Consider the following 18,535-nt stretch of genomic DNA (forward strand, 5'->3'; position numbering starts at 1 on the left):
GTGGCAGCACCTGTGTGCTTTGTGTCAGGCTTGCACTGTGCATGCATGTAGCATGTGGTACGTGTGGAAGGCAAAGTGGGTACTTCAGCCCATGTACCCTGTGAAGGGGACAACCAGTAAAAGATTACTTTCAAGTGAATGTTTTGGGGGTAGGCCATCCCAGATTGTCCTGCTACATTAGATAACAGAGTTCATTTCTGCAGGCTTGCAAGTGGCCATGTCACTTTTAATGGGATCCTTGGTATATGCTACCTCGAGAGGGAGAAAGAGGAAGAAAGGAAAAAGAAACAACTGCTTTCTGAAAGTCTGGCATCTCTGCCAAGAACAAACCAGATGTTGCTTGGGGGGGCTTGTCAGAAGAGAGAAGTCACAGAGAAGCTTTGACAGTCTGTGACAGAGGAGCCATGTGGACACAGACAATGTCTGAACTGTAGTCATCTAACAAGGGAGGGCACCGACAAAGCATTTCTTTAGCAGTAACCTCCCCCCCCCCCCCCCCCCCCTCCCCGCCCAAGAACAATCCCTCCACAAAATGTTAGAGATTTACAGCCTGGGGACGTGAAGGCTCATTATTTTCCCCAGGGCCTGGGTGTGTGTTTGGGGTGGTACGGAGCAGACATGCTGACAGCTTTTCAAACCTTTGCAGCTGAATTTCCCTAGAGTTTTCCTCTTGGTTTTAACCACAAAATGTCTAGGGATGATTGATCTCTGGAAGTGGAAATGTGATGGGTGATTTTCTTCCACAGCTGCCTTAGCCTTCACATGGTACGAGGCACACTCTTGTAACATTCCGATCCCTCTCCGGGACCCTCCTGTCATCCCTTCCCATCCCCTGCATCACTCTGATCTGCCCCAGCATTGTTCCTCCCTTCAGATAAACTGCAAGTGCATTGGCCTCGCGGGGCATGACCATGAATATTCGACCCTCTCTCCTCCTCTTCATGGCTCCCGTGGGGAAAATGAGCATCCCAGAGGATACAATGTGGAAATTATGCCCCCCCTTTTTGTCTCCTTCCCCTCCAGCTTTTTAAACACACACAGGCTGCATCTAGATTGGCATTATTTTCTGGAAATGCTTTTAACGGAAAAAGTTTTCCATTAAAAGCATTTTTGGAACAGAGCGTCTAGATTGGCATGGACACTTTTCTGCAAAAGCACTTTTTGCGGAAAAGCGAGCGTGCCAATCTAGATGCACTTTTCCGCCAAAAAGCCCCAATCGCCATTTTCGTGATTGGGGCTTTTTTGCGGAAAACAAATCTGAGCTGTCCACACTGGCCCTTTTGCGCAAAAGTTTTGCGCAAAAGGGACTTTTGCCTGAACGGGAGCAGAATAGTATTTCCACAAGAAGCACGGATTTCTTACAGTAGGAAGTCAGTGCTTTTGCAGAAATTCAAGTGGCCAGTGTAGACAGCTGGCAAGTTTTTCCGGAAAAGCGGCTGATTTTCCGGAAAAACTGGCCAGTCTAGACACAGCCACAGTGTAACGGTTTGCTCCATTGCAAACAGGCAATGTGCCGTTGACGTCTAAGTCTTTCTAAGGGTCTGTCTACACCAGAGCTGGAAGGTGTAACTGAGCAAGCAAGTTCACATGCTAAAGGCAGAAGCGTAGCTGCAGCAGTGGGATGGGCAAGCTGGTTTGAATATTAGGGATGTTAACAAACGTGTATTTGTGTAAACGTGTAACCGCTGAAATTTTTAGCAGTTACTCGTTTACATGCCGGGGGACAGGCGGGAGCCGGTGCTGGCACTGGCTCCCCAACCGCCCGCACCACTGGCTTCTGACTCTCATACAGAGGCAGCAGCACAGGGGAACCCGCAGCTCTGTGGGAGCCAGTACGTGCAGGGAGCCAGCTTGCCCCAAACACCAGCTCTTGAAAACTGGCTCTCCCCAAGCACCAGCTCTTGCCTCCCTCCCCCCCCCCCCCGCCACCTTGCTGCCTCTGTGGGAGGCAGCGGGGGTAGGCAGTAGTAGCTCTGTGGGAGGCAGCGGGGGTAAAGGGTAGCAGCTCTGTGGGAATCTGCACACATGGGGAGCCAGCTGAAAAGCCGACTCCCCGCAGGCCCCAGCTCTCACTGTCCGCCTCCCCCGTCTCTGATACAGAAGCAGCAAAAGGGGAGGGGGGGGGTGCATGTAACCATTAGGATTAATTGATGAGCCCGGGCTTAATCATGTAACCAACTATACGCTCCCATCCTTACTGAATATGATCCTGCCACTTGCGCTACCACAGCTATGATTGGTTTTAGCGTGGCGGTTTGATCAGAGCTAGTCTGGGTATTTTTACCTGTACTGTTTAGATGTCTGCTGACGACACAGAGCCCATCTCTGTACTCTTCCCTGCTCTTTGCAGGGATCCCGAAGCACTTTGCAAGCATGTAATGATGCACCTCACAGAACCCTTGTGAGGTAAGGAAATGTTATCCCCATTTTACAGGTCTGAGGCCCCGGGAAGCTACGTGACTGGCTCATAGTCTCACAATGAGGCAGAATAGTGAGGAATAGGACTCTGGGTTGTTGACTGCCACTTCCAAGGCACTCAGATGCCATGGTGACAGTATAAAAGCCTCACTGAAGAGATTGCTGCTCTCCCTCTAACTGCTAGACATTTCTCTTAATAAATGCTCTGATGAGGTGCATGCACATTAATATGCGAACAGTAATGAGGAGGCTATACACTCGCACAGACAGACACAAATCTTCACGAACATCAACATACACACAATGAGCGTCGACTAAGACTACATTAAGGGCTTTTTCTTTTGCCTTTCCACCCCAGTTTGCCCTAGTACTGTACCCTGGAAAGTCAAGCACTGATTCCATGTCACATCGGCTATCCTCTGAACCTGGCAGCTGATTAAAGGAACAACTACATTGTAATTTGAGGTGTAATTGTAGTGCAGATAGGCAGATCTCTGCTAGTTTTAATATAGCTAGAATGGATAACAGTAGCAGTGCAGATGCAGGGACTTCAGCACAAGCTATCTAGCTGCCTAAGTACAAGCCCACCAGGGACCCTAGATAAAAACTTGAGTCGATAGGCCATGCTGGGTCCATGCTGCTGCATCTTCACAGCTGTTGTTAGCTATGCAAACTAGATAACCTGCATTACAATTACACCTTGAATTAAAGTGTAGACATATCATAAAGTAAAGAAAGCAACAGGGAGAAAAAAGCCAGCAAATATAACACTAAAAAAGTTGATATTTAAAAGGCCACAATGCAGAATAGTTAAAAGTTTTATAGATTTTTTAAAAAGCAAATAGAAGTTATGTTAACTACAGGTTGAACCTCTCTAGTCTGGCACCCTTCGGACCTGACAGGTGTCGAATCAGAGAATTTGCTGAACCGGGGAGGTCAATATTGTCTAGCAGCCTCACCAACACTTCCGCTGTTTACTGGACTCTTAGAAGACATATGGGCTGTGTCTAGACTGGTAAGTTTTTCCGGAAAATCATCTGCTTTTCCGGAAAAACTTGCCAGCTGTCTACACTGGCCGCTTGAATTTCCGGAAGAGCACTGACGATATCATGTAAAATCATCAGTGCTTTTCCGGAAAAACTATGCTGCTCCCGTTTGGGCAAAAGTCTTTTTCTGAAAGACTTTTGCGCAAAAGGGCCAGTGTAGACAGCATAGTACTGTTTTCTGCAAAAAAGCCCCGATCGTGAAAAAGGCGATCGGGGCTTTTTTGGGGAAAACCACATCTAGATTGGCCATGGACACTTTTCCGCAAAAAGTGCTTTTGCGGAAAAGCATCCTGCCAATCTAGACTCACTTTTCCGAAAATTCTTTTAACGGAAAACTTTTCCGTTAAAGGAAGTTCGGAAATTCATGCCAGTGTAGACGTAGCCATGGGGTAAATTAGAGCTAAACGACAGCATAGAACACTGAAAGCCAGGACTCATGGCTGTAAACAAACTTTATGGGACTGTAGGAAACTTGGCCACACCCATGATAAGGGAACATCCAGTTAACTAAAATTATGCCGGACCACGGATATTGCTGGACCAGTGTGCTGGACTAGAGAGGTTCAACTTGTAGTTATAAAACACCTCTCTCTGTCTCTCTCTGAAACACACACAATTCAGATAATTGTGACCAGAAGTTCAAATGTTTAAATGCCTGTTTACATATTTTTGGAAATTCCTTTTATTTTGTGGTGTTTTGTTATTCTTTTCTTACAGCATATCTGAGTTTTGTTTGATTAAAGCTCTTCATTGCACAGTAGCCATGGCAACAGGTTTACTTGAACGAATCTCTCTTCTGGGAAAGTAAGATTTAAAAGAAAAAGAAAAACAAACCATAACTAAATAGGATCACCCCTTATGCCAAACCTTGGATGTGTGAATGAATGCATGTGAGTAGGTGTGGTTGTGTGTGTACAAGTTTGGTTTTGGAGAGCAAATAATATGGTCACATTACAAGTTGTTTGTGTGACATGAAAGACTTTTTTAACAGGCACTGGTGGAATAAGGAGACTCACACTAAGGATAACCTTATATCCTCATTTTCCCCGAACCTTCACTCTTGTTGCAAGTGCCTTCTGCATGAGAGTATGCATGTGCATTCACATGTGTTTGTATGTGACTCTTTGTGTGTGTGTGTGTTTGACAGTGTCTGCATATGTATCCTTGTGACTGTCTGAATGTAGTATACATGTACATATATACAAGAAAGCTTCAGGGGGCAGCTGAGTTAGTCTGTACAGAAAAAAACAACAAATGGTCTGGTAGCACTTTATAGACTGACAAAACATGTAGATGGTATCATGAGCTTTCGTGGGCACAGCCCACTTCTTCAGGTGACCAGAGTTTTGAGTTTAGGATGTGCAGACCCAAAATAATATATAGAAGAGAATGTCTGTGAGTCTGTGGCCTTGTCTCAGTTAGGGGACAAATCACAAATGTATTTCGTACTGCTATAACCATATTGGTTTAGAAATGGATATAGTAAGGGTTATACAATTTTCTAGAGTGCATGCAGTTATAGTGGTATAAAGCTGCATTGATCAGTATAGCTTATTCCCATAACTACTAGAGATTGTATCACTCTAAAAATATCAGTTTATAAACTTCCGTACTTATAAGCAGTACAAAAACAGTATAGACCAGCAATAGGATTTAATGGTGTGTTGTTAGAATATGTTAGCTCAAAGCAACATGTTTGAAAAGTCTGCAGTAGACCAATCTGTGTCCTTGAACATGTGCTAACCTAGTCAGGTTATGCTCCCCCCAGACTTTAATTTGACCAGTTTTGCACCTATTTAAAGCACTGTACCATGTCTACACTCTGATTCCCTCGTGAGATTTGCAGTGTGCTAATTAACATGGTCTAACAACACACTTTTTATCCTTGTCTAGACAAGACTACTGAGCATGTCGTGTGTGTGAGACTGTGTGTTAACAAAGATACCATGACTTGTTCTTTTATGAGTGTGTGTGTTTGTATGTGTATCTGTGTGTGTCAAAGAATGTGTGTGTGTTAAGATGAGTGTCATGACTTGTCCTTTTATGACACTAAGTGGATGTTCAGACAGGATATTTAATATTATCTTCTTACTGATATTCAATCAGTTTGGGTTGCCCAGTCCTGGCAATAGCTTGCAGCTATGCACAGCTGCCTGTTTATTCAGTTATAATGTTGTTACCATGATTTTAGAAGGGAAGGAAGGAAAAGTGGGGGTAACGTAGAATGAACTACAAATGTTGGGACAGACTCCAGCTTCAGATGTTGTGACCATTTCTGCTACATTCTTTTGACACAATGCGGTTTCCTCTCTCTGTAATGGCACAAATTTACGTAGTAAAAGGGTGAGCATTGGAAGAAGAAGGAAACAAGGGCTGCGTCTAGACTGGCAAGATTTTGCGCAAAAGTGGTCGCTTTTGCACAAAAATTTGCCAGCTGTCTACACTGGCCGCTTGAATTTGTGCAAGAGCACTGACTTTGTAATGTACAAAATCAATGCTTCTTGTGCAAATACTTTCACGCTCCCACTTGGGAAAAAGCCCTCTTGAGCAAGAGGGCCAGTGTAGACAGGGAAGAACTGTTTTGCGCAAAAAAGCCCGATGGCTAAAATGGCAATCGGGGCTTTCTTGCGCAAAATCGTGTCTAGACTGGCTACAGATGCTTTTGCTCAATAGCACTTTTTGTGCAAAAGCATCCATGCCAATCTAGACGCGCTTTTGTGGAAACACTTTTAAAGGAAAAACTTTTCCGTTAAAAGTATTTCCGCAAAATCATGCCAATCTAGACGCAGCCAAGCAGTCTTTTTTTCACTTTGAAATCTCGGGTGTCTCAGTACAGTTACAGAGCTATTAACAAACAACATAGAGAAAACGCCACTGGCCAGGGAGAAAAGATTCATTTTAGGATGAGATCTGAGAAGAGGAAGAGAGTTGAAGAAGCAGAATAAAGTACAGGGAGTGGCCATGTAGAGGAGAAAGCTCTTTCAACAAGAGAGGTTGTTTAGAGACAATGAAAAGTGTAGTGTTGGCTGTAATATGGGGCTACTTATATTCCACTGGTGTCTGTTATAAAAGTCTTTTACATTGCACAGATAACTTATAATATGGCCAAGATCCTTGCTCTCAAAGGGTATGTCTACACTACAAAGTTAATTCGAACTAACAGATGTTAGTTTGAATTAACTTTGATAGGTGCTATACATGCAAACCACTAGTTTGAACTTAATTCGAACTAGCGGTGTGCTTAATTCGAACTAGGTAAACCTCATTCTACGAGGACTAACGCCTAGTTCGAATTAACTAGTTCGAATTAAGGGCTGTGTAGCCACTTAATTCAAACTAGTGGGAGGCTAGCCCTCCCCAGCTTTCCCTGGTGGCCACTCTGGGCACCACCAGGGAAACTCTTCTGCCCCTCTCCCGGCCCCGGACCCCTTAAAGGGGCATGGGCTGGCTACGGTGCCCGTGCCAGGTGCAAGCCTGCCAGCACCCAGCCTGCAGACCCTGCACCTGGCATGGCTCGAGCCAGCCACCCACTGCTACGCAGCCCTCCGCCTCTTCCCGGGACCAGGCTGGCGGCTCCCAGGAGCCTGCCCGGGGCTGCAAGAGGCGGGCGCCCGCCTGGTCTAGTGCGGAGATCGTGGACCTCATCCACGACCTCTGCAGTAGGCACAGGAAAGTGGCCATCTAGGGCAGGACAGCTGCCAGCCTGGCCACCCAGGAGCAGGTTGGCATGAAAATCAAGGTGGTCCAGTGAGACCCCCGACCTTGAGCCCTGAGCTTAGAATGGCCATACTGGGTCAGACCAAAGGTCCATCTAGCCCAATAGCCCGTCTGTCAACAGCGGCCAACACTAGGTACCCTGGAGGGGATGGACTGAAGACAATGACCAAGCCATTTGTCTCGTGCCATCCATCTCCAGCCTTCCACAAACAGAGGCCAGGGACACCATTTCTACCCCCTGGCTAATAGCACTTCATGGACCCAACCTCCATGACTTTATCTCACTTCTCTTTAAACTATGTTATCGTTCTAGCCTTCACAGCCTCCTGCAGCAAGGAGTTCCACAGGTTGACTATTTGCTTTGCGAAGAAGAACTTTCTGTTGTTAGTTTGAAGCCTGCTACCTATTCATTTCATTTGGTGTCCTTTAGTCCTTCTATTATGGGAACTAATGAAGAACTTTTCTTTATGCACCCTCTCCACACCAGTCATGCTTTTATAGACCTCTATCATATCCCCCCTCAGTCTTCTATTTTCTAAACTGAAAAGTCCCAGTCTCTTTAGCCTCTCTTCATATGGGACCTGTTCCAAACCCCTGATATTGTAGTTGCCCTCCCCTCTCCCACCCTCTCTCTTTCCCTCTCCCACCTCCTTTTCCCAGTCTCTCCGAGTTTTGTTCAATAAAGAGAGTTTCTATTTTTGAACACACGTGTCCTTTATTTTGTACATCAGGAAGGGGGGCTAGGGAGGGGTAAGTGGAAGGTGAGGGAGGAATGGGGTACGAGACCCCGATGGGGAGGACTGGGGTGGCTCTGCGGGCTCCTTGGGGTGGAAGCTCTCCTGAAGCCTCTTGATTGACCCCCCCCCCTCCGGATGGCAAGTGCAGCCGGGCTGAAGGCCGAGTGCTATGATGTGCCGAGTGTGGGCACTCAGGGCACTCCAAGCCAGGACTGCTTTGCAAGCGGGGAAGCCCTGAGAACTGTCTGTCCGGGGTAGGGGTTGGGTCCCTTTAAGCACAGCCCTCGGCTAGCCTGAGACAGCAGCTCCACGCTCTAAGTCCTAACCTGATGCCCTGCCGGCACTGCTTCCGGCCATCCTTAACTTCGGTTCAGGTTCCACTCAGTGTGGACATGCTAGTTCGAATTAGCAAAATGCTAATTCGAACTAGTTTTTAAGTCTAGATGCGCTAATTCGAATTAGCTTAGTTTGAATCATCTAAGTTAGTTCGAATTAGTGCTGTAGTGTAGACATACCCAAAGAGCTTGGCTGAGAAGGAACATTTGGGTGGATTGATTGGTAAGTGTCATTTGGTGGCTTTTCTCTTGCTGATTGATGCAGTAAACTTGGGGTCCACTCCTACTTCTGTTGAAGTCAGTGGAGGTTGTAATGGATTCAGGATCATGTCCTTTGATGCTAACCTTTCTGAGATAGAGACCTTGGGTGTGATTCTGTCGTCCATCCCCCCAGCTCTGGCAGATGGGTGGAATTATCCTTGATTTAAATTGGCATGCAAGAGAGGAGAATCAGCCCTCTTGTCTGATAGTGTCTGCCCACCTGTGGCACTCTTCAAAGATAAGGCTCTGTGAATATCCCCCTTCCCCCCACCTTCTGGTGCTGCAAGTGTGGAATTCGTGGTGTGTGGCATGTGTAATGCCATGCAAGGTTCTCAAAGCTGTAGACACAGGTCAGTATACCCAGTAAATGCTAATGCAAACTATCCGGGGGGGGGGGGGGGGGAGGGGAATGAATGCCCTGCAAAGGGAGTTAGTGGATACTTAGAGGGAGGGAGCAGATAGTTGAGAGAGAACCTCTACTGCTTTCACATAAATCACTGGCCACCCTCCCTCGCTTCTTTCTCTCAGAGCTGGGAGTGCCTAGTCTTTAGGTTAAGTCTCCTGGCTTACAGATGACTTTTCCAGAGAAGATGAATTTGGAGGAGGTGTTGTGTGAAGAGAGCTTGATGAGGAGAGATCTCCTTGTGCCACACATGCTGACTGTACCAGGGTGTTCTCCGGGAAGCCTGTGAATTGCACAGAGGGAAGTGTGGGTTAGGCGGGGGCGTTTGCAGGATAGCAGTTCAGCGTGGTGCAGTAACCTCACGTCGTCGGCATTGGCCCTGTTTCAGAAAACAGGGAAGGAAAAAGGCTTATTGGCATCTACCAAGGATTCTTTTGCATCCCTGTAAATGGGTGTGGAAGACTGGCCGCTCTCTCCATTGGGTCAAAAAGGGATAAGTGGGGAAGGACAGTAGAACCCTCCTCAATGCCTCCACACCCCCAACCCCAGAAGTCCCACCTGGGCTCTGCCTGCTGCTGCTCTTGCTGCCTGTCTGTCAGAATATCTCCCCTAATGAAGCAGTATGGCCTGAGGCTAACATTAGCTCTAGCACCCATCCCACTGAGTGTGACGCCAGCAGCACTCTGGGCTGCTCAGATGCTGCCATGAACACAGAGCATCACATGGCAGGGCTATACTTGGCGTGGAACAAAAGATAAATAGCCCAACCTCTTGGCTGTTAGACTGCCTGATGGCCTCTGGAGCAGGCAGGCACTTGATTGGCTCAGGAAGTGGTGTCATGGTTATCACATGGGTCTTGCTCCCGTCTTTCAGTAAACGCCGGGCCATTCAATCGCATGTTTCAGGGACAGCATATGCTTCCCATCGCTGCTGTGCCCCTGCCAAGATAACTGTACGGAGGCGGTGTGGGGAGAGGAATGAAGGAGGGAAGGTGTTGATATCTCTTTGAGTCACACCTCCAGGGGTAAAGATGGATAATGGTTATAATACTTTGCCTTTCTCCAGTACTTCCCATGCAAAGGCCTCAGAGCACTTCACCATCACTAATGATGTCAGCATCACAACTCCCTTTGGAGAGATAATGTGGCCCAGTGATTAGGGCACTCTCCTGGGATGCAATTCCTTGCTCTGCCATAGTCATCCTATGTGATCCTGGGCTTTCCCCTTGTATGCAGTGGGGACATAGCACTACCATATCTCACAGAGGCATGGTGAGGCTCAATACACTGCAGATTGGGAGGCACTTTCAGGTGTGATGACAAATGCTATATAAGAAATATAGGAATGATTAGATTTGAGTGATTTGGGTTTTACTCTCAGCCTTCCCACTAACTTAATTTGTGAATTCAGGCATGTCACTGATTCCTCTGTGCTTCTGTTTCCTCTTTCCCCCTATTGTCAGTGGCTGTGTGTCTCTGTGGCCACGGCTATACTTGAATGTTGGAGATCGATCTTCTGGCATTCAGTTTAGTGGGTCTAGTTAAGACCCACTAAATCAAACACTGAGGGTGCCTCCGGTCAGCACCATTACTCCTTGCAGTTGCGAAGAGTAAGGGAAGTCGATGGGAGCATTTGCTCCATCAACCTCCCATGGTGAAGACGGCACCAAGCTCAGTTTAAAGTATGCTGACTCCAGTTATGTTATTTATGTAGTTGGAGTTGCATATGTTAACCCTACCTTCTGGATTTAATGTAGAATTGGCCTTTGTGTGTGTGTGTGCAGGGTTTAGCACAATGGATCCCTGATCTCATCTGGAGACTCCAAAACCTACTGTAATGCAAAGAAATAATAATAACCAGCTGACCTAGGAAAAGCATTATCCCCATTTTACAGATGGGAAAACTGAGGTCCTGTGCATGTAAATAACTTACCCAAGATCATGCTGGAAGACAATGACGGTCAGTGATCTCTTTGCCTCCAGTTCTGTGCTTTAGGCACAAGACCCTCTTTTCTCATAATTTGGTCTATGATACATCTAATACATTGCATTTGTCTGGCACTTTTGAACTGAGAGAGAAATAAAAAATCCTGGGCTTGATTCAGCCCTAAGCAATACATTCCAGGAAGCAGGGATCCTGGCAATAGAAAATATAGTATTATTTGTATTGTGGTCATAGACAAAGATGCTGCAGTGCAAGGGGCCGTACAAACATGGAACAAAAAGACAGTCCGTGCCCCCAAGAGCCTCCTGAGTAGGGATTGCAGGAAGGCAAGGCACCCACAACTTCTGCTTCACTGCAGCACTACCCAGAAAGGTGCACCCAGAGGATTCCTGGATTCAGTATATCCTCACACAGCCTCAGCCAGTAAGGTCCTTATGGAGCTCTCACAGTACATTTAAAGCTGACCTCAAACACTACCTGCCCTCCTCCAAGAACGAACCCCTTCCTGCACCTCCACAAAAGCCTGTGGGTTACAGAATGAATCTCCACCCCAGCAGAGATGAATCTAACTCCAAGTCTTCCACATATTTTCCAGCTTCTTAGTTTTAGCATGTGCATGTTGCACCTTCTTTGTCCATGCGTCTCTGTGTTGCTCTAGGTCTGTGTGAATCTGTCAATATCTTTCTGATCTAGTGAATCTCTTTACATTAAGCCCTGAGAATTCTTTCCATAGGGCAGAGGCGAATGGTGACAGGCTTCTCGATGTTGAACTCAGCCATTTGGGCACTTGGACTCCAGCAGATGTTCTTTGTGCTTTAGTTGAGCTGGGGAGGAGACCTGGAGGAGTCAATAGTAAATTATGGTGCTTGTGACAGTGATAAATTGATAAGACAGACTAAAGTATCGTGGGGGGATGTGGAGAACATATTTCCCCTCAGTTCTGCCAGTTCACCTCAGGGCTGCGTGAGAGCTCAAAGCCCTGCTGAGCCTCTACACAACACAACCAAAGTTCTTCACTCATGGCCTGCAACAATGTCTGCTCTTCCACCTGCCCATAGATGTCTTTTCATATAGGGGCTAGAACTGAGATTGACACATTCATTTCACTAGTGACTAATCCCGCATTTGAATTCAGTTCTCCAGAGATGAAAAGCCATGGTGCTAATAAGTACCAGGGAAACCCCCTAGGCAAGCCAGTCTTTTTCTGAAGGTAAATAAAAAGTCTCAGAGCTAAGAAGGGCTTCATCACAGCTGTTTGCTCACGGCTGTGTGGATGGAAGGCAACACATGGTGCCGTTATGCAGGGAATTCAGGGCAGGTCAGCAGGGCCTGGGAGCTGCAAAGAGGTGGTAGCTGTGTCCACTGGTCTCCTGTGACTCCTCCTGGAGGACTCTTGGAGACGTGGTTTCAGTGCATTGCCGTGTGCTAATTGCAATTCCAGATTGGCCGAGTCTACATGGCATGAATATACTGTAGGGGAGCAAGAGTAAGTTTCCTGTTGGAGAGCTCCACCACAGTGTGTGTACTAAAAAATATGTGGTTGTCCCTCGCCCCCTCCCCCACCACCATACTGCCACTCTGAACTGCTCTTCTGTTGTTTCATAGAAAACACCAGTTTTTCCTAGTGCTTCCTCCAAGCTGACAGTCCCTAACTTGTTTGGTGACACTAGCAGTAGAGATTTATTTGGCGCACCTGGAGAAAGTAAGAGCCAAGAAGTGAGGTAGGACAATAAAAGCCTAGGTGAGAAGGTTGAGGGGTCTGTAAATCTGCATTCCTCATGAACTAAAAGTGAAAATTGTTCCAGAGTTTGCGTCTTTGGGAACTGACTGCAGGATAAACAAGGATTGTGGCCACAGAGTTCCAAGAGGCAACTAGGACCTAGCACTTCTGGGTTCCCTTCCTGATTCTACCATTGAGACACCATAGGACAGATTCTGCAATGTTTAATGAAGTGGAGTGTTTTTTTTCTACAGAAGTAGCAATTGATTATAGGGTATTTCCCACAGACCGTGGTACTATTCACTGTGAGCACAGGAGCAGAAATACCCCCATGAGATGTTGAGCAAATCACATAAAGCCAGAATGTGAACCCTTCTTAACCACACTGGTGAGCAGTTACAGTGGGACTGATTACTTGTGCTAGTAGATTGCTCCCTTGTGCCAGTAAGGGGTTCACAGTCTGAGCCTTGACCTCTTTGGGCTTCAGTTTTTCCCATTTGTTAAATGGACATAACCCAAGTCTGTGTTGTGCTTTGAGATCCTTAGATTAAAGAACAAGTGCAAAGAATGATTATTAATTAGGAACTGCTCCACTTAGCTCCCTTAACTCTGCTGATGGTTGACTGCCCTAACAATGAATATACATCTCATTGACAGAGAGTAGATTTAGTCTGGGATTGCCTCTTGTTCCCTCCTCCCCTGAAAAATAAGTGTATCTATGAAGTTAGACATCTTAGAGGATGTGTTATTAAGGAGCAATGTTCCCATTATTTTTTCCATCCATATGTGGAATACATTTTGTTATGTGCACCAAGGCATGTGTGGTTGTGCACCACCAACAGAAACACTATTGCCTGCTGTGGGTCCTTTGCTAATCAGCTGGGCAGCATTTCAGTCCCTCATCTGGGGCTACCCTAGCACTCAGGGAACACTGTAATGGTCAAGGAGCTGTCCCTTCTGTTACTTACCTCGGAAGACTTGTTGGGTATATTTCATGTAGAATGCGGGAAATGGATCATTTCTGGTTTTTTTATCCTCTTGATGGGCTCTTTCTACCATAGCACATCACCAGGCTCCTTGTTATAGCGCACTCCCTCCCCTTTACACCCCAAAAAATCTGCTCCATCCTAGATAAGACACAAGCAAGTTACTTAGTCCTCAGTCATAATCTTCTGTGGCTCTTTCCCCAAGCCTGCAAAGTTGTGAAAGAACTCCTGGAGTGACTTAGCATGACTCACAGTTGAAGGTTAGTTTATATTAAGTCTCCTGCCCCTGGCCTCACGGGGAAGGAAAGATCTGACCTCCCTTTACAGGATATAGATTTTCACAATCGAGTCTCTAAAAAGAACAAGTGCAAAACTGGACCGTGTGTGCCTCGAGATAGAGATCTCGAGTAAAATGACTATGCGTTGTGCATTTCCCCCTTGCCTTCACGCCTTTAACACAGTAAGTGCGCCGAGGATTTCCACACACACTCTTCATTCATAGGGCTGCCTGTTGCCTTTCCAAGGTGGCACCAGGCGTTTTGCAACCTACCCCCTCATCCCCTTTGGGCTGGCGAACGCGAAGCTTGGGGCGGCGGAGCCAGGCTGTCGTCCGTCGCGAACCCCCCGCGCGTTGCCGGCTGCTGGCTTTTTTTTTTTTCTTTGTGTGTGTGTGAGTGCAAGCGCCGGTGCTGTTTAAATGGGCCAAGTTAGAGAAGCGGCGGCGAAGGGGAATCTTGTTTGGTCCGAGTCCCGAACGGCACTGTGACTCTGAGAACCTCTCCCTCTGTCCGAGGGGAGCCCGAGCCAACAGCGGGCAGTGCCCTAGGGAGGGAATACCCCGCGAAGTGGCAGCACCTCAGTATAATATATATTATATTAGATTATGGCACTTCTGGTCTGTTACTATTCTTCTTCCAGAAGGGGGGAGGGGGGTTGACTCGCTACTAATAACGACCAATCATTAATAAAGCCCAAGGCAGGGGCCAAGGTGCTGGAGGGGGAAGCGAGGTAGCCCCGAAAAACTTCTCTTGCCTGGTCAAACTAGTGGGGAGCTGGGGGAAGGGAAGGGAGGCGTGGGACCCACAGCGCTGTCCAATTTGTGCGCGCGAAGGGAGGGAAGAGGGCGAGCAGTGGGCGCGGGGGTTAATTGTCACTATTAAATACATCCAATCAAGGAGCCAGGGGCTGGGTGGCCGGGAACCCTCCAGCCTTGGTAGGAAGGTGGGTCGATCGGAGAGGTGGGGGAGGGGGGGATCGATACGTGTTTTAACCCAAAATAATGTCTCCGGCAGCGGAGACCTCTCCAAGATGTCAGGTCTGAGTCCGGAGGGGCCGGTCTGCGAGCAGCGGGACGGCTCCCGGCTGGCGGGTGCATTAGGCTTTGGGTGGGAGAGGGACCCCAGCCAGCTGGGCTGGGGAGCTCGCTGGGGAGATTGGCTAGCGGGCTCCTCCGGGGGATACCACCAGCCACCTCCTGAGCCCGGGCGCCAAAGGTGCTGCTGCTGCTGCTGCTACTGCTGGCGCATTTCGTCCCAACTCCAGCCAGAGCGGGGGCAAGTTGCACGAGAGACATCAGAGCCACTGTGCTGTGGCGAGGCGAGGGCGCACGCGGAGCGCCGCGGCACCATGCCCGCGATCAAGAAGGAGCGACTGGACAGGGAGGAGATGGCCCTGGCTGCCTTTAACCAGCCCATGGAGACCTTACCTGACTATCTGGCCCCGTTAGCGGCCGCGGCCATCCCGGTGGTGGCCCCCCACCCTCCGGCTTACGACCAGATCTTTGCCCACCACCACCGCGCCTACCTGGGCTTCCCCGAGACCCACCACCCGCACCACCCCCCTCACCACCTCCCCGAGGACCTGATGCTGGAGCGTTTCTCCTCCATCCCGGATTTCCAGCCCTTCTTTGACAACGGCGAGCCGTGCATCGAGGTGGAGTGCGGCGAGAACAAGGCGCTGCTCTACATCCATAAGTTATGCCAGGGCAGCAAGGGACCCTCCATCCGGTACCGGGGAGAGTGGCTCACCCCCAACGAGTTCCAGTTTGTCAGCGGCAGGGAGACCGCCAAGGATTGGAAGCGGAGCATCCGGCACAAAGGTGAGGGGGTGGCTAACATTGCCCCTTGGGGAGGGGGTGCCGCTTGGCACGGCGCACGCCCCCCGCCCCAAAATGCCAGTCCAGCTGAAAGGGGGAGGCGTGTTGCATATGAGCATTGGCACAGGGGTCCCCTTGTCAACCTGCCCCCTCCTTTTAGCGACACGCTCTCCCGCTGCCCTGTCCCCCCCGATCCCCGAGAGGAACGGGAGTTGGGGCTAGTACGGAAAGGAGAGACCGGGAGGGGGAGGGGGTTCACCCTGCTCAAGAAGTTTCCTTCCAAGCGGGCACAGGCTGAACCATCAGGAAAGTTGGGGGAGCTGGGTCTTGTCGCCTGCACGTAGAAATCGCTGCGGAGTAAAGGGGGGGAGTTGGACTCGGCGAGGTTGGGGCACTTTTCTCTGCAGCTGACACAGCCACACGGAGCGAGGGGGACGCGGGCGGCTGCCGTGCGGCGCTTTGACTCTGACAAAGGGTTGTTGCAATGTGAGGGACGGAAGCAGCCCGTAGCCGGCCTGGCTCTGGCGAGAAGGGGCTTATCCGGAGCGGGGGGCGTGCGGGGAAGTAAGTGTGCGTTTGGGGGGCAGGCTTTTTCCTGGGGGAGGGGGTGTGACTGTAAAGTGGCGCGTGTGTAGTTGTGGTTTTCTGCTTCCGTGTGCAGTTGTGGTTGTCTCTGTGTGTGTGGTTATGGTTGTGTGTGTATGTGTGTAAGAGAGGGTAGTTGTGGTTCTCTGTGTAGTTGTGGCGGTTGCCTCTGTTTAGAGCTGTGTGAGCTACAGCGGAGTGTGTGTCTATACGTGGTTTGTGTATGTGTGCAACTATGGCTGTTTCTGTAGTTGCCTTGTGTGTGGAGTTGTTTCTATGTGTGTACAGTTGTGTGTATCTGTAATAGAGCCGCTCTCTCTCTCTCTCTCTCTGGGTGTATCGCTGTGTGCATCATTGGGGCTTTTTGTGTGTCCGCGTATCGTTGTTATACGTGTGTGCATAGTAGTGGCTGTCTGTGTGTAGCTTTTTGTTACATGTCTGTGTGCATCGTTATCTGTCTATGTATACTTGTGGCTGTCTTTGTAGTTTGCGTGTAGAACTGTGCCTATGGGTGTGTTCTTTTTGCCTCTATGTATATAGTAGTATATTTCTGTGTAGTTGTCTGTGTGTCTGTGTATAGTAGTGGCTGTGTAGCTGTCACTCTCTGTGTGTATAGTAGTGTCTGTGTGTAGTTGCCTCTGTGTGTCTGTCACTATGGCTGCCTGTGTGTAGTTGTGAGTGTGTGTGTAGCGTTGTGTCTCTGTGTATAGCCCAGTGGCTGCCGGGGCGGGGGGTGAGTTTAGAAGTTGATGCGCGCTGGAAGCAAAAATGTGCCGCCTTGTCACTCCAGTGGCTCTGGAAATGAGGAAAGACGCCTCGGGGGAGGGGGGAGGGTTACTTCCGCAGCTGTGTGGTGCGGGACCCCCTCGGGTCTGCCTGCCAGAGCCGGGGAGCGCGGAGAGGATCCGCCGGTGCGTGGCAGGTGGCGAGCTGAGACCAGGGCGCACGGCGCGGGGAGGGGCGGGGGAGCCGGAGTCAGTGTGACATGTAATTAGCTGAGAGCTGGAGATGTCAGCCCAGGGGTCTGAAGAGCCATTAGGAGGTGACTGACACCTCGCCTTGTTTATTGATCGCCAGAGAAGAGGGGAATCACTCCAGGGGCCGCTCTAATGATTATTATTCTCCTGGTTTTTTCCTCTCTGGGCTCCTGGCTGGCTTCAGGAAGTCTCGGTCCCTCTGGGGTGAGTCCGGAGGACTGAGGTTAAATGGATGGAGGAGGAAAGGGGGAGGGGAGCTGGCTCGGGCTGCCTCGTGGTTGGCATTCAAGATCGCCTCCGTTGCTTTTAATTGCAAATGCAGCCTTCCCCGTGCCCAGAACGGCACCGGGGCGGTGTGCGCGCGGCGGGGGGAGGGGGTGGACATGCAGGTCTGGAGCGCCTGCTGGTTATGTTCATTAGTCATCTCTCCAGACTGCGAGAACATTTTTAACAAGGTTAGAGGGAGGCTAATGAGGGCTGCGCTGGTGGTTCGCTTCCCGATTGCTACAGGGTAGAAAGTTCAATTAAGGTACAAGCATGAGCAATGTCGGGTGGGGAGTGATGGGGAGAGGCAGGGCTCTTGAGTTTGCCGGGAAAGATCCGAGTTGCTTTTTTTCTGCAAAGCCATTTTCTTAAAAAAAAAAAAACCTTGGGCTTTTTCTTTTTCTTCTCCTCTTCTGCATCCAGGGAAAAGTTTGAAGACTCTTATGTCCAAAGGAATCTTACAGGTACATCCTCCAATCTGTGATTGCCCTGGGTGTCGAATTTCGTCTCCAGTGGTAAGATTATTGCTAAAATATGTGTTTTAGTTAAATCTCCTTCCCACCCAGCCCCCTTTTCCTTCGGTAGTCCCAGAATTGTGGTCTTAAAGGGTGAGGGACTGTCAGTCATTGTGCCTTCTCCAAAGTCCTGTTTTGCACTCTGAGAAGAGCTGCAGGCTTGTTAAATGTCAGAGGAAGGGGAGGTTGCAAACTGAGAAGCTGGGCAAAGCCGAGTTTGAACTAAAGGATGTAATTCAGAGTGTGCACGTATGATTGACCGAGGAGAAATATCACAGCTAGGCAAACCTCGGATCATTCATCAGCTCCACCCTCTGCCCCATTTTTGTACATTTTGTGGAAGGGTAAAGAGACTAAAACCAAGGAAATTAAAAGTAGTTAGGATTAGAATACTCATGATCGCAAAAGGCAGTGAAATGTAGATAAACTTGAGAAGGATTAACAAACATATCTTGTATTTATCACCTCCTCCCCCACAGGAAAAAAAAACTTTTATAACATTCTCGACAGTGATCATTCTATAGCTCTATTT

General features: G+C 48.7%; 1 protein-coding gene and 1 long non-coding RNA gene across 14 annotated transcripts in view; one reads left to right on the forward strand and one right to left on the reverse strand.

The window, feature by feature from the left end:
* Window positions 1-18,535, forward strand: part of SAMD11 (sterile alpha motif domain containing 11) — a 324,237-nt gene that overhangs the window by 104,016 nt on the left and 201,686 nt on the right. Inside the window, exons 1-2 of one of the 12 annotated variants that reach the window (XM_075906863.1) lie at window positions 14,706-15,665; window positions 17,912-18,003. In XM_075906863.1, coding sequence (XP_075762978.1) covers window positions 14,876-15,665; window positions 17,912-18,003 — 882 coding nt within the window. In that variant the 5' untranslated portion in view covers window positions 14,706-14,875. Of the gene's footprint in view, window positions 1-14,705; window positions 15,666-16,094; window positions 16,227-17,051; window positions 17,159-17,247; window positions 17,429-17,660; window positions 17,680-17,721; window positions 17,754-17,911; window positions 18,004-18,535 lie in introns of those variants that run through there. The other 11 variants (XM_075906862.1, XM_075906864.1, XM_075906865.1 and 8 more) reach the window with 11 other exon arrangements.
* Window positions 7,843-15,565, reverse strand: LOC142819460 (uncharacterized). Of its 2 annotated transcripts, none has more exons than XR_012897378.1 (3): window positions 15,428-15,565; window positions 13,550-13,708; window positions 7,843-11,698 (listed from the first exon to the last, which is right to left on the reverse strand). It is a non-coding gene; the product is annotated as an uncharacterized LOC142819460 (long non-coding RNA). The 2 variants fall into 2 exon arrangements; XR_012897379.1 differs by having other exon boundaries at window positions 7,843-9,296; window positions 10,850-13,708.

Source organism: Pelodiscus sinensis, chromosome 23, assembly GCF_049634645.1.
Source record: "Pelodiscus sinensis isolate JC-2024 chromosome 23, ASM4963464v1, whole genome shotgun sequence".
NCBI lineage: Eukaryota > Metazoa > Chordata > Testudines > Trionychidae > Pelodiscus > Pelodiscus sinensis.